The 14,420-nt window shown below is 34.0% G+C and overlaps 3 protein-coding genes across 5 annotated transcripts; all 3 read left to right on the top strand.

Annotated features, from left to right (window-relative positions):
• The first annotated feature begins 3,489 nt into the window (after positions 1 to 3,489).
• On the top strand, positions 3,490 to 5,729 carry TY2 (thioredoxin Y2). Of its 2 annotated transcripts, XM_022041395.2 has the most exons (5): positions 3,490 to 3,623; positions 3,710 to 3,923; positions 4,470 to 4,558; positions 4,953 to 5,130; positions 5,409 to 5,729. In XM_022041395.2, the coding sequence occupies exons 2-5, from the start codon at positions 3,738 to 3,740 to the stop codon at positions 5,472 to 5,474; spliced, it is 519 nt and encodes a 172-aa protein (XP_021897087.1). In that variant the 5' UTR covers positions 3,490 to 3,623; positions 3,710 to 3,737; the 3' UTR covers positions 5,475 to 5,729. The 2 variants fall into 2 exon arrangements, with proteins under 2 accessions (XP_021897087.1, XP_021897097.1); XM_022041405.2 differs by having other exon boundaries at positions 3,569 to 3,923.
• Positions 5,730 to 6,677: 948 nt separating this feature from the next.
• LOC110814063 (SET domain-containing protein) lies at positions 6,678 to 11,625 on the top strand. 2 transcript variants are annotated; one of them, XM_022041382.2, is made up of 6 exons: positions 6,683 to 7,548; positions 7,637 to 7,676; positions 7,762 to 7,865; positions 9,333 to 9,431; positions 10,193 to 11,102; positions 11,403 to 11,622. In XM_022041382.2, the coding sequence occupies exons 1-6, from the start codon at positions 6,793 to 6,795 to the stop codon at positions 11,507 to 11,509; spliced, it is 2,016 nt and encodes a 671-aa protein (XP_021897074.1). In that variant the 5' UTR covers positions 6,683 to 6,792; the 3' UTR covers positions 11,510 to 11,622. The 2 variants fall into 2 exon arrangements, with proteins under 2 accessions (XP_088077583.1, XP_021897074.1); XM_088221457.1 differs by lacking the exon at positions 9,333 to 9,431 and having other exon boundaries at positions 6,678 to 7,548; positions 11,403 to 11,625.
• A 903-nt stretch (positions 11,626 to 12,528) lies between these two features.
• LOC148270438 (ribosome biogenesis NEP1-like protein) lies at positions 12,529 to 14,192 on the top strand. Its single transcript, XM_088222259.1, has 4 exons — positions 12,529 to 12,630; positions 12,716 to 12,801; positions 12,890 to 13,171; positions 13,707 to 14,192. Exons 1-4 carry the CDS (start codon positions 12,613 to 12,615, stop codon positions 13,759 to 13,761), a joined length of 441 nt encoding a protein of 146 aa, XP_088078385.1. The 5' UTR covers positions 12,529 to 12,612; the 3' UTR covers positions 13,762 to 14,192.
• Positions 14,193 to 14,420: the final 228 nt, after the last annotated feature.

Raw genomic sequence — 14,420 nt, 5'->3', positions numbered from 1 at the left:
TTCCATATCAAATTTCGAAACCGTATATTATATTTAATGTCAATAATTTACTAATCTAAACACATTTTTGTCCATATTTTGTGGGTAAACTATAACATTCGGTCTCGAAAATTAGGCCTAGGATAATTAAATTATAATCATAAGATAATTTTAAAAAAATTTATTTTTAATTTTTAATTGAAATTTTGAAGAAAATTGTATTTTGGATGTATTTGAAAACATTTTCAAAAAATCAGGACCAAAGTAGAAATAAGGAAAGACTTATTTGAAAAGAAATCTGAAAATTTTGGGTAAAAATAAAAATAACAAAAATGTGGCCCCGTGGACTGTCACATTAACAGTGCGGCCGGTTGCTATGCGCCTCGTGGCAGACACGTAAACACACTCCACATGGGAAACAACACGCTGATGATCCGTATGCCAACAAATGCAACAGCTCAGATCTCCTCTCGTGTGCACGGACGACCCATATCTATTTTCTCTTCAGGCACGATCGAACAGTCAGATTTAATCTAATCGTGCGGTACAGGTTAATTCTCCAAATAAGAGCGATTTAACGGCTAGGAGTAGACCATGTGTCTCTGCACGGACGGTGCAGATCGACACGGAGATGGTATTTAAACGTCGCTTTTCAAATAATCTTAACCCTAGTTGCACCTGACCTCGTCGGAGAAGAAGAAGAAGAAGAAGAAGAAGGGCAGCTAGAAAGAAAGTCGACCATCGTCGCCACCAAACCGGATCCCCCGCCACACTGGAGCCGTTGCCGACACCAAGGAGGTAAGTTATTTCCCCCTTTCACTTTAGAATTTGATTGTAAGCCTCCCCACACCCATATTGACGCCAAAAAGCCAAAAGGGAAGCCGAAAACTAAGAGCGAAGCTCAGCTGAGCCGCGACCCAAAAACTACTCTGATGAGCCTAATCCTGCTTCCCGTTCCCTTTAATCTTTCTACCCTTGAATTCTTAACACATTTATAGTACAGGAACGACATAAGAAAATCCCTGGCCGCAGGAGAGAAATGACGGAGTCGCTGCACCGAAAAATTCTCCATTGCCAGTAAACTTCGATTTTCCCATTTTTCGGCCAACAGAGGCTCCCTTATCTTAAAATTTGCAGGTTTTTGCACAAAACTGGCCAAAAACAGTTGAAATTGGCCAAACAGAGAGGAGACATTGTTTTGGGCAGCGGAACCAGTGCCGGAGCATGGCAGCGTTGTCGTGCCGGAACCCTAAACCGATCAATAAATTAAAAAAACCCTTATTTTTGGCTTTTTGAGGTGTTTTGGAATATGTGACGTGTATTTTTAATTTTTGCAAAAAAAATTCAAGAAATCCGAGAATCGCGAGGAAGTGCGGTAGAAAATGTGGTGTTTTATTGATCCGGTGTAAGAATCCCTCACCCTTTTCTCCCATTATGGTTAATTGAAGTTTAATAAATAACAATAGTATAAATTGTGAATATTAGCCTAGTTAATTAAATACAAGTAACTAGTGGAATCGGTAACTAGTTAGTATGAAATTGCTTATTTTACCTATATTGTTTATCTATTGGTAGACTGTATTTGTTTGCTTACTACATGCATTTTAATTCACTGGTTTACTTACATTTTCAATTCATTGATTTACTTAACCGTTTAACCCTATTTGTTGATTGATTTGAAATAAATATCATGATCACGTTTTTCTTAATTGTCAAAGTATCAATTTATACTGTCTGTTTAAATATCGTTCTATTGATCCGTTAATATGTAATGAGATAGTTGGGTGTAATTAGTGGCTGATGGATGATGTAAACATGTGTATAAAAGACTTACTGGGTATCATGAAAAATGATGTATGAACCCGATACATAGGGCAAACCCTATCGTGGACATTACCTCAGTCGAACGAGACTAAGAAGTCTCATACCGAATAGGGTTGGAAAGTAATTGTTCACCCTTATATTGGACAGAGTATTGAGACGGTAGTACGTTTGGCGCCCATTATTGGATGGGGTATGAGGACGACCAGTTAATTGATAAATTGGATATTGGGTCCACATGTAGAAAAAACCTCTATTGACCCCTAGAGTTATCGGTAAGTAGGTGAAAAATGTAAAATTTTATTATTATTGTCCTTAGAATGTATCACAAATTACTATCTTGATTTCTGCCTTCACAAGTCAAATTTGGAAATTTAAAAAGTGGGTATGAAACTTACGTTTTTACATTAAATGAATTTGTTTAAAAAGAAAAATGGTTTCATTAGTTATTTTATGATTTTTACCAACCTTTAGTTTTTCGTATCGGTGCTAAGTGTTGACATTCTTACTGTGATAGTGTAGCTCATCCTCCTTATTTAACTATTTCATATCAAGAAGATCAAAATTTGGATTCTGAACAACATGAAAGTTAGCGACTAAAGATTACCTCCCGCATCCTATCAGAGTTGCCTAGCGGAAGTTGACCTTATAGGAGTTGAGTTACATTTTCATTTCTGTTATTTTAATTTTGTTAAAAAGACAATATCGTAACTCTATTAGACTATCTAATTTAATGTGTAATAAATGTAAACTGTAAATTCTCGATTGCTTCCGTTACTATTTTATTAATTCAACATTTTCATTTCAATTAAACTTTGGACCTTTACATAAACAATTAGAGAAATGAGGTGATATTTGTTAGCTTATTACACAAGTAATTGAACAAGTAAAAACATAGGTTTTAAAAATCTATGTATTAATTGAATTAAAGATGATAAAATTATGATAAATTTTAACAAATTTATTATATTTATAGATAAAAAATATTTTATAATAACTAACTAAAGAATATAACATATTAAAATCCCCACATATTTTTTTTTTAACAAAAAAATCATGGTTGCCATCTATGGATATGTTATTTATTTTACATGACCAACCTTAAACATTTTCAATATTTTTTTAATTAAAAAAGTAAATTATAAAATCTCTTTAAATTTTTATCAGATATAAAAAATCTGTCTGAATAAAAATTATAAATTATTATATAATTTACTTGCTAAATCTAGACTGAATTTCCTATAATGTCTTACTATTTAATAATAGATTATCATAAAATCTTTGAGTTTTAATTTAAATTACAAAACTATGTCAATATTAAATTATTTAAATTAATAGAGTAATTAATTAATAATTAAGATTAATCACTAACTTTATTACTAAATTTTGTAAAACTATATATAGAAATTTCTATAATTTACTCTAAGAAATCAATATTGTTAAAATTAAAAGAACGACGGCAGCTCGCGAGCGACAATCCCCTCATTTTCTTACCAACCGCAATCGGATCCAATTACGAGGACACAGACAGGACAAAACACGAGTTCAGGGAGCCAGGCCTGGTCCCATTCGCCATCAAATCTTCCGCCGTCTGGCTAGTCAACAAACTGTTGTCAGTTAATCGAACGGATCTAACCCACCCACCACTCAGATCTCATCCTTCTCCAAAGTCAACTATTCTTTTCCTCCAATCGAACGGCTTAAAACGCTCCGTGGCAAAATGTTTTCTTGATCCCGCCCACACCATGTCACCGTCTAATCCATTTTTGCTGCTCGTCGATTTTTCTCTTCCCTTCCCTTTCCTATTTTTCTCTACCAAACAGGTATTTCTCCCCCTCCTTTTCTTGATTATAGACAGTACAGGAGATATCTAGAGATTTGATATCGATTCTCGATTATTCTCTCTCAGTGAAAAAGGATAGCTCTTCTACTCTTCAATGGCAATTTCTCTGTCAGCATCTACGATGCCTTCAGTGAATACGCGAGACTTGAGTAAACTATCTGCTTTTTCATCGAAATCATCTTCTTTCTCTTCTGTTAAATTTCCTGTACAGGTTGGCAGACTTAAAATCGGTAACAAGAGAATTTCATCTCCTTCAAGACCTCCATATCTTCCTCTTGCGGTAATTTCTCCTTCACATTTTCTCTCTGTGAAAATCATGTCTTACATTTATTTACTACTTTTACTCCAGTTTTTATACAATTGAGCAGTAGATATCATGCCGAATTAAATCGAATGACTGGTTTCTATATTGTATTTATTACACTGAGACTCGAAATTAATCGATTTAGCTGATTGTATAACCGTTCCTGGATTATTGGGTAATGTTAGACAAAGGAAATTTTGGTATTACACTATTAAGTTCTTAAATTTAGGTCAGCTCTTAAAAATTGAACTTGTAACTTCTGCTAATTTTTATTTTCACGCTGTCCGGTTGCCAATTGGTGTAAATATTTCTCTTAATGGTAGCATCTTGAGTAAAGAAAAGTTGCGAGCAGCTTTCTTTTAATATCATTTTTATTAAAAAATTTACACTATTTATGTTGCGTTCTCATTCTTGGAAATTTGAATAAATCTCAACCAGAATGCATCTTGAGTTGTTTGACCTTCAGCTACTTAATGAATAAGTAGTTGACAGGGTATTGCTTTGGCCAAATGTCTTGTTTAGGTTGAGGCAAAGAAACAAACATTTTCTAACTTCGACGAGTTGCTGGAAAATTCAGACAAACCAGTCTTAGTTGATTTCTATGCAACCTGGTGAGTATTTTCTTGACTTTTTCTTATCTTCCTTTCCGTGTACGAATGCTAAGTAATGATAGTAATTGTCCAATTGCATTTTGTTGGCAAGTCTATCCATTGCTGCTAACCATCACTTGAGAAATTAATAGGGAAAATAATATTGCATTATTCTTCTGGGCAACTTTTGCAAAGGCATTATTCTTCTGGGCAATTTTTGCAAAGGCATTATTCTTTATGTTTCACACCTTGAATTACCAGGCAAGCTCATTAGTCAGTTGACAACTAAGGTATACCTGTCAGTTTGGTATCTTCTGCAATGCACAGGAGTTACCAGGCCTAAAGCTGCTTCTGGAAACGTGAAAATAATTTTAAATTTAGCTTGATAACTAGTAAAGTGGGCTGTGGTTTGCAGGTGTGGACCTTGTCAATTCATGGTTCCAATCCTCAGTGAAGTCAGTGCTACTTTGAAAGATAAGATCCAGGTGGTGAAGATTGACACTGAGAAGTACACTGCCATTGCTGATAAGTACCAAATAGAAGCACTTCCTTCTTTCATATTATTTAAGGATGGGAAGCCCATAGATCGCTTTGTAAGTATCTTTCGGCTCTTTAAGAGCATTCAATTTTTGCTTATTTATTCTTATTAGAAGATTAGATTGAATCTCCACGAGAGGGTTCAAATTTTGCTTTTTCATTCTTATTAGAACAAAAGATTGCATCTCCATGTAATCATCATTTACACTTCTAAAAATCATCAATGGTCTATACAATAGTAATCAGTCAGAAAAACCCTCTTGTTCAATTTCTTTCAAGGATAATTTTTTATTTGAAGTTCTTTGACAATCTCAGTTTTCTCACTTACTCTCAGGAGGGTGCTTTGACAGCCAATCAGCTAATAGAACGCATTGAGAATTCTTTGAAGGTGAAGCACTAGTTGTGGGTGAGCCCTAGAGGCATGTGTCCTACATCTCCCCTTTCTCTGGTAACAAATCTAGATGGCGGTAGGCCCTTCTAGTTCTGGTGATTTTAGCTGACAGAATTTCATAATCTGATGTAACCAAGCAATTCAAGAACAAAACTTGTGGAAAAAAAGCACAGCAAGATTGTCTCTTTCTTAGTTTACATATTATTGACATTGTATTGAAAGAAACATACAAATCATTACACAGGATCTAGAGTTTTTTTTCAATGGTTGCCTATTCTGTCAAGTGAAGTGAGACTGAAACTTTATTGGCAAGTGCTACACCTTGTATTTGCACAATGTTTGGATTTGTAGCGAGTTTTGACAAGAGAATGTTGCATTCCTTTTTAATCTTTGGATGAACAAACAAGACCCAGCAAACACCAGAGTGGCAAATTTTCAAGGGGTGAGATCTTGCACCACTTCTGTTTCTAACTGGTTTTCATCATCATCAAGTACAGGAACCATTTTGAGGGAGAGTTAATTTCAATTTGGGGGATTGAGTGGAGGATTGGCATTGCTGTGGCAAAACAAACAGTATCCATATACCTACAAGAAGCAGGATGCTTTTTCAGTTTTTCTCACTTGATTGATTGGCATCTTTTTCTCTCACAGCTTTTCTTGACGTACTAAATTGCAATTACATAAATTCGTTTTAAATTAGTATTATGTCGTCTAGAACAAATAGAGTTACAAGAAAATGTAGATTCCATTTGTAAATTAAATTTTATGCTACAAATTATTTAAAATTTAAACTTCTTAGTTGAATAAAATGTATTTTAAATTTAATTGGATTTGATAAATTTACAAATATTATATGATTTTGTTTGTCTTTTTCCTTCCTATTAATTATAAGTTAGACGAGGATTTGCTTGACTGTATATATTAGGAATGATAAAGATTTTTCTTAAAAATATATATTTTTTATTTTTTATGTTTTTAAAAATGTGTTTTTCCAAAATAAAATATAATTTTTTGTTTATTCTAAATTAATATTTTTGTAGTTATTAGTTTGAATGGCTTGCTTCTATGAACATATATAATAAGCATGTTAATTATTAAAATCAGTCAATTTAATGAAAATTAATCTGTTAATTTATTTGTTAAAATAATGAGTTTTGTACATCTAAATTTTTTCTTCATATTTTATTATTTTATATAAATTTTGGAACCATTTTTTTGTGTGAATATAAATAATTAAATTGGAAAGGAAGCTATGGCTGTCATCCGCACTGCCAGTGGCTTGGGCGCCATTGGAAGTGACCTCAAAGAAGCTTGACACTTCACAGGGATGGAGATGGAAATGCGAGCGAGGGAGAAGATACAGATAGGTCAAAACATAACTCCACCTCTCCCTCCCCTCGCTTTCTCCCTCGTCGATCCCTTCCTCTCATCTCACTGTTCCTCATGCTTCTCTCCTATCCCTTCCCATGGTCATCACCCTCCTTTCCTTCCTCCCTCCCTCTCCCACAACGACCATCTCCCATCTCTCCTCTACTGCTCTCGTTCTTGCTCTCTCTCTGACTCCCCCCTCCACCTCTCTTCCGGCGAATTCCACTTCCTCCAATCCCTCCCCGGTACCTCCTCTTCCCTGCCCTCTTCCGACATTCGCACCGCCCTCCGTCTCCTCCACTCCGTCTCTGTCCCCTCCGCCAATCCCCACCGCATTTCCGGCCTATTGATCAACCGCTATCGACTGATTTCCGACGATTCTTGGGTTTCATCCAGCATTCGCCAGGGGGCCAGGGCGATGGCCGCCGCCAGGAGGAGAGCGCGAGGGGAGGAAGGAGTCCTGGATGAACATGACCTCGTTTTGGAGGAGTCGGTTCTCTGCTTGATCATCACAAACGCTGTGGAGGTGCAGGATGATTCTGGGCGCACCCTCGGGACTTCTGTCTATGACTGGGCTTTCTCTTGGATCAATCACAGTTGCTCTCCCAATGCCTCTTACAGTTTTGAGATCTCCCCACCCAACGCCACTTCCTCAAATGAGAACTCGAGGAAGCTGCTGATCGTCCCGCACGTCATTGGCAATGACAATGCTGAAGTAAAGTATTCAGGCATCTAAACATGTGTATATGTTTATGGTTGTTGGAATTGAGAGTTTTGAAGGTATTGGTTGGTGGTGATTGCAGGGAGAGAATGTTGGTTCTTGCTATACTGAATTTCAACAAGGTTCGTATAGTTATTATTACTTTCAGATTAGGCTTGTTTCTGGGACTTACATATCATTTCTCTCTTGTTTCTTTCTTTTGTGCAGGGAGAAATCAAGGGTTTGGTCCAAGATTGATAGTTAGAAGTATCAAGACGATTGAGAAAGGCGAGGATGTGACTATATCCTACACCAACTTGTTGCAACCTAAGGTATTTTCTGTTTTCCAATTTATTACATGGTAATCAATGAAACTATAAGCAGCTTTCTGATACTGTTTTTCAAGTTCATATCTTTTTCCATTGACTTTACTGAGGATTATTTCAAGCTGGTAACCTTTCTCAGTTGGTAATTGGCTTCGTTTATGTAGGTATTTGGCCTAGCTACAGTTTTTATTAGTGACTTTTGTCCTATTTTGTGCTTTCGTTAAAAACTAAGAGCTCTTTATTTATTTATTTTTAAATTCCCTTGACCATTCTGATAAATTTCAACTGGTAGAGTTTAGTTTAAATTTCAATTCCATAAAATAATAACAGGAATACAATATAAATATTCAACTGGCAGAGTTCAGTTTAAATTTTAATTCCATGAGATAGTTATAGGAATACAATATAAATAGGACAGAATAATAGAAATTTGATTCAAAATGTCTTTGATCAAAAGTTAATTAGATGTCTAATTCAACTTATGTATTTTTGTAATTCCTACATTGTCAAGGTGAAAATACAAATCATTATTGTGGAATCAAAGATATGAGTAGAGTCGATTCAATCATGCGTCAAATATGTAAGTTATAACTTTTATATATCAAATAATTTAAGATCTAGGACTTGAACATGAATAGAGTAGGTTTGAACCAAAGGCAACGTATGGGTGTTGCACCCAATCCATATGTGTCCATCTTCCTAACCCGAATTGCCTGCAGTATAACCTATCCATTTAACTAAATTCTGCTATTGTCATAGAGTATGAATCCTATGTTATTATGATGGTGTGGCCGTGGGATTATATAAGAGAGAGAAAGGATTCAGAAGGAAGGAGTTTGTTCTGTCCTTGATAAATTTAGCATTATTGACGTGTAGTCCATCGTGCTTGTGATCATTATTTGAGATAGAACGTGAGCGCCATTGGTATATGAATATATTTTTTAGTTTTCAATTTTTTATTTATATGCTTTTATATATTTGTTATTCATAAAAATATGTAAAAAATGTGTTTTTTGTGTAATTTTAAACACAAGCAAAAGAGTTTTAAGAAAACACTAAAGGCAACATTTTATAATTTTTAAACTCCATAATCATTTTTGCTATTATTTACATCATTATTAACCATCTTAGATATTTTTTTAATATAAAAATACATATGAAATTAGAAAACAGGAACTAGGAAAGGTTTTTTCTTATGAGGGTGGAAACTACCTTAGTAAGATTAGAAACTCAATAAGAGTATTGGGAAGCATGACCACTAGGCTACCATGCCTGGGTCAAAAATTAGGAAAGCTTTTCATGTACCAAATGGAATCATATATCTGTTCACGCTTTTTTCATCTCATACTTCAAGTTGTTAGTAGCTCTCAGCATCTATAGTTTTTTCCCTAGTTCTTAGGTTTGAATTTTGTTAACAATTTTTTCCCTGTTTCCCAAGTACTGTTTTATTTTATTCAATTAATTCCTTTTCAGGCAATGAGACAATCAGAGTTATGTGCAAAATATCACTTTATCTGTTGCTGTAGGAGATGTAGAGCCTCACCCCCAGCTTATGTAGATCACGTGTTAGAGGTAAAGTTTGCAAGAACAAGATGTATATTTTGTTTAGTTGACGTTATATTTTCATCAGGTTAACCTTGTAGCCAGCTGCAAGTAAAATTCCTAATCATTTTTTCCATTTTGTACAACTGTAGGCTTATATCTTAACTCCCCCTGGATCTTTCTGTTGAGAGTCCACTGTTGTTGAGTCTTGACTCCAATAGGACAAGCACTTACTAACTGAACTAGAGCTGGAATCTGCCATGGACTTTCATTTTAAGAATTTCAGATCTAAACCTATACTTGAAACTCTGGTGCATTGCATATTTGGCAAGAAATTTGCAGTGGAGTTATGGAAAACCCCTGCCTTTCTGGGTTGTATTTCTCCTAGAAAATTACGAGTATCTCACTCTTGTTTTCTGAATTGTTTAGAAAAATCTGCTTGTCATTCCTTAGTTGAATGTTGTTAAGCTCTGTGCAGGATATATCCTGGCGATTTGCTGATTGATCTGTCTTAACGGAGTTAATTTCTATTAATTCTTATCTACATCCTTGGATTTAGAACTTTTTTATTGGAATTTTTTTTTCTGATCTGAACAGTGAGGAACCATTATCACCGTACTGGCTTCAATCTTCTCCTTTCTGAGTGTCATTTTATGATGAGACAAGGTCCAAAGGGAGATAGAGAAAGGGAACTTGTTTCATCTCTTATCTGAAAATTTTGAAGATGGTCGAGTTTTCTAAACAGCTACCCTGAAGAAGTACTAATGCTGAGTTTTTGTTGTCCTGTCTAGGGAATTTATACTTTCAAGAGAGAGTTTACAAGAAACTGTTCTGATAACAACTTCTACACAGATGAAGGGGATGAATCAGCTAGAAAAATCACCGACTATGTTGAGGAAGCCATAAGTGAGTATCTTGATGTTGGTGATCCAGAGTCTTGCTGCGTGAAACTTGAACACATGCTTTCTCAGGGTTTGGTGGATGAGTACTTAGAAACAAATGACAGAAAATCACAGCTTATCTACAGGTTACATCCCCTGCACTATCTTGCTCTCAATGCATACACCACACTGGCTTCAGCATATAAAATACGCTCTGATGACTTAATGGCTCTTCATTCTGAAGCTGATGTCAAACAGTTGGAAGCTTTTGAGATGAGCAGAGCCAGTGCGGCATACTCACTGTTGCTCGCATCTGCAACTTACCATCTCTTTTTGTCAGAATCTTCTCTGATTCTATCTGCTGCAAATTTCTGGACAAATGCTGGACAATCCTTAATATCCCTTGCTACTAGTTCAGTTTGGGGTCTGTTTATAAAAAGGCAGTTGCTTATTCCGTATCTTCCTTCTCTTGCAAAACATGAATGCACCAAGTGCTCAATGACAGAGATATGTGAACCTAATTTATCTTTTAGTCAAGTTCCATATTCTGATTTGGAGGAGATATCCAGCAAGTTCACAAACTGTGTTACTAATATGGTTCGAGAGGTTTGGAGTTTTCTGGTTCATGGTTGCCATTATTTGGAAATATTCAAAGACCCCATTGATTTCAGCTGGGTTGGTCAGTCTTCTAATATTTTGGATTTTGAGGGTTGTTTGGGCAGCTCTAGCAAGCATTCTAGACATGATAGACAGCATGAAGGGTGGTATGCTAACAAGAGGGAAACTATATTTCATCTTGGTATTCACTGTTCACAATTAGGTATGCTCTTAGAAAAAGGTATTATACTTAAGAGTTCCCATTAACTTGTCATATTGAGACATGCTTTCCTATGCATATTAATTCATGAAATAAGATTTGAAGAAAATTACAAAAAATATTGCTGCCTATGTAATAGATAATTTGTTTTTCCGTAGAATATTATTTACTATAAATGACTACTACCTTATTAAATAACATCTACATATACATACATACATATATATATATATATATAACGCGAGCGTGCCGGCACGTTAAATGGTAAGATATTTGATTGAACAGTTTCTTGTATGTTGCTAGCTTCTGACTGTAGGCAGCAGGAGAAAAGATCAACAATACTTGAGTTGAGGGTCCAAGGGCAACCGCCAGGTTATTTGGTGCAGATAGTTCTCGTGTCTCTAATCTGACGGGCCTTGTGCTTGACTGTGTGACCCCATGGCCACCAGAATGAACTATCAAAACAAAATCGGACTATACATATATATACACACACACACACACACATATATATAAAGAAAGGAATGTATTGTATAACCATTAATATAATCAAGTTCAAATATAGTATTGGTGAATAAATCTGGTTTAATATTTGGACCTCGTCAAATTAGTAAAGGATAGATTGATATAAACTCTGATTAAATAAACAGTTTCTGCTATAATGTTAAATAAAAATATTTTGATTAGTTTTTCACTAAAATGCATCTATGAAGATCAATAGTAATAGTATTAATAATAGTAACAGTAATAATTATAGTTATAGTGGGTAGAAAAGAATCATGGAGAAAGGTGAGTTATTTTTCACTAATGTCTCTGTACAATATTTTTCTTGTAGTAGAGGAAGGATTCGAAGTGGAGCAGTAAGAGTAAATTTGAAATTTTTTGTCCATTTTATCTTGAGTTTGCAATGTTAATCGAACAATGCACCTTTGAGGGTTTGTCCCACGTAATTATATATATATATATATATATATATATAAATCTTATTTTAAGCAAGAATCGGGATTTATATCTTTTTTTTAAACGAAGATTCAGATAATGTAAGCTCAAAATCTGTTTATGTATATACATATATATATTTACTCTTGTGAGTTAATGAATTTTTTATTTGCTGTTTATTCATATAAATTCGATCCCAATGTTATTACTTAACATATGTATAACACGTGTCAAACTAGAGTGTGGTAAAAATAAAAAAATCTATATCTTAATTTCACTTGAAATAGAGAACGTGGTAAAGATAAAAATGGTAAAAATAGGTGATAGGGTAAAAAAAAATTAGTGAGGTAAAAAATTACCTTATCCTACAAACACTGCATGCGTGCAATCTGGCATCGTGCATATAATTACACGAGTCATTTTGCTCCGTAAGGTCCTATTGACCACCTTTAACCATCTCCCTCCTCCGCTATATAAACCGGGTTTCCTATCAACAATTTAAACTAATCACAGCTTTGAATCTTGATTATTTAAAAATTAAAAACTAATTATTCTTCCAGAAATTCGTGGAGAAATGGCATTTAGGTTAATGGTGCGTTCTTCCATTTCTTCATCATTCATGGAGGATATATTGTCAATCTAATTATACTAACAAATGTTTCAAGTAATTTTTTCAGAATCGTCTGCGAACCGTGGTCTCTCAATCAGGATACAACCGATCCTTTGCCTCTTCATCGGCCACTTCATCTGTTCAGTCATCAAAGTAAGAACTAATAATTATAATGCGTTTGGTTCGATTTTCTCAACTGTTGGAAAAACAAAAACAGCATTGATAAGTAGTGAAAATGCAGGATGGCGATGACGGCGGATATGGCGCCAATCTACATGATCGGCGGATTTGTGGCGATAGCGTTAGGTTTGGCGGGACACACAATGAAGCAGCACCTGGTACATTCGCCGGACGTGAGCTTGAGCAAGAAGCGAAGAGAATCGCTGGCGGAGATGGAGGATCCCGACGCCGCCCTCATCTCCGCCGATAAGTTCTTGAATAAATCTTTCCTGAGGAAAGTTGGTCACATCCAGAAACACCCCCACGACACTACTACTCTGCCGCTTCATGATGTTTTTACCCGGTACTTTATTTATTTATTTATTTTTTAAAAAATATATATATATATATTTTTTACTATTTTTATTATTTTATTTTTCGAGTTGGTTATATTGAACTTTGGAGTATGTTTAATTCAATTTATTATTATTTTCATTATGCTTACAAAAGTAATCCGAAGTTCAAGACATTAAATATTTAAAGAAGAAATGTTTTTTTTTTTTCAAAAAAAAATTAAGAAAAATGTTAATTATGTTGTTAACATTTGCGTTTTTAAAAAATTAATAATTTTATGTAAAATAATAAAAAAAAAATTAATCACCATAAAATTGAATCTTTTCATTACGAAATTTACTTGAAATTGGATTTTTGTTACAAAATAAAAAATCATGTTAGATGAAATTATATATTTTACTCTAATTATATAGTTCAAGAAAAATGTTCGTGAAAAAAAAATCTAAAAACTAATTTATAGTTTAAGAAAAGTAATATAATATGTTATGAAAAAATTAAATAATTTTACGAGGACTAAATATGTTTATAAATGTTGTAAATTGCAGGCCGCGAAATGTAGAGTCTCTAAAAAGTGTTGGTGTCAATCCCAAAGCTCCATAGACTTGATGAGAACCTTCATCATCTCCATTGCTGAATGCTATATATATACACACACATACATACATATATAATATTCTCGCTTTGATGAATCTTATTCATACGTACACTTATGTTGACTTTTAATTGTTATTTATTATTGTGTAAATTATATAATGAGTTAGATAAATATTTTGATCCCATACGCACAACTAGTTTCAGACTTCTCATCAATTTCTTCTCTCTTAATATGATGATTATCTTTTACCATAATAATAATAATATTTTTAGTTCAACTTACTACATAATCTTCTCTATGACACAAAAAAAAATTTACATGCTATTTTTTTTTTTACTCTCTGTAAAGTAGTGACAACTCAACTGGAGCGAGTTACTAGAATGTGGTACCAACTTTTCCTATCTATTTGCTGAAGAAGTTAATGAAAGTAAAAAAGTTTGTAATTTATCATTAAGTTGTATATTTATTTTGGGTATTATATATATCTTTTTTATAATATCTGAATTTTAACTTTATTATTAATATATAAATATTATATTAAACTCATTATCTAATATTTTTATTACAAACTTTCGAAGTAATTTTCTCGATCATATCAAATTTTCATCAGGTTTATTTTTTATTTTTTCTTGAATCAACATAGTCAAATAAATTTTTATGGTAT

Source organism: Carica papaya, chromosome 1 (assembly GCF_054855325.1).
Source record: "Carica papaya isolate Zhongbai chromosome 1, ASM5485532v1, whole genome shotgun sequence".
NCBI classification, from domain to species: Eukaryota; Viridiplantae; Streptophyta; class Magnoliopsida; order Brassicales; family Caricaceae; genus Carica; species Carica papaya.
This window is presented reverse-complemented; position numbering and strand designations above follow the sequence as displayed.

What these genes read in the sequence shown, in the direction of transcription:
- LOC110814063 (XM_022041382.2), top strand. Translation starts at nt 6,793, where the DNA reads ATGGAGATGGAAATGCGAGCGAGGGAGAAGATACAGATAGGTCAAAAC. An exon ending in TTGGCAATGACAATGCTGAA is followed by an intron (nt 7,549 to 7,636) that starts GTAAAGTATTCA and finishes TGGTGATTGCAG; the next exon opens with GGAGAGAATGTTGGTTCTTG. An exon ending in CCAACTTGTTGCAACCTAAG is followed by an intron (nt 7,866 to 9,332) that starts GTATTTTCTGTT and finishes ATTCCTTTTCAG; the next exon opens with GCAATGAGACAATCAGAGTT.
- LOC148270438 (XM_088222259.1), top strand. An exon ending in TCATCTGTTCAGTCATCAAA is followed by an intron (nt 12,802 to 12,889) that starts GTAAGAACTAAT and finishes GTGAAAATGCAG; the next exon opens with GATGGCGATGACGGCGGATA. An exon ending in CTTCATGATGTTTTTACCCG is followed by an intron (nt 13,172 to 13,706) that starts GTACTTTATTTA and finishes TGTAAATTGCAG; the next exon opens with GCCGCGAAATGTAGAGTCTC.
- TY2 (XM_022041395.2), top strand. Translation starts at nt 3,738, where the DNA reads ATGGCAATTTCTCTGTCAGCATCTACGATGCCTTCAGTGAATACGCGA. An exon ending in CTCCATATCTTCCTCTTGCG is followed by an intron (nt 3,924 to 4,469) that starts GTAATTTCTCCT and finishes TGTCTTGTTTAG; the next exon opens with GTTGAGGCAAAGAAACAAAC. An exon ending in GTTGATTTCTATGCAACCTG is followed by an intron (nt 4,559 to 4,952) that starts GTGAGTATTTTC and finishes TGTGGTTTGCAG; the next exon opens with GTGTGGACCTTGTCAATTCA.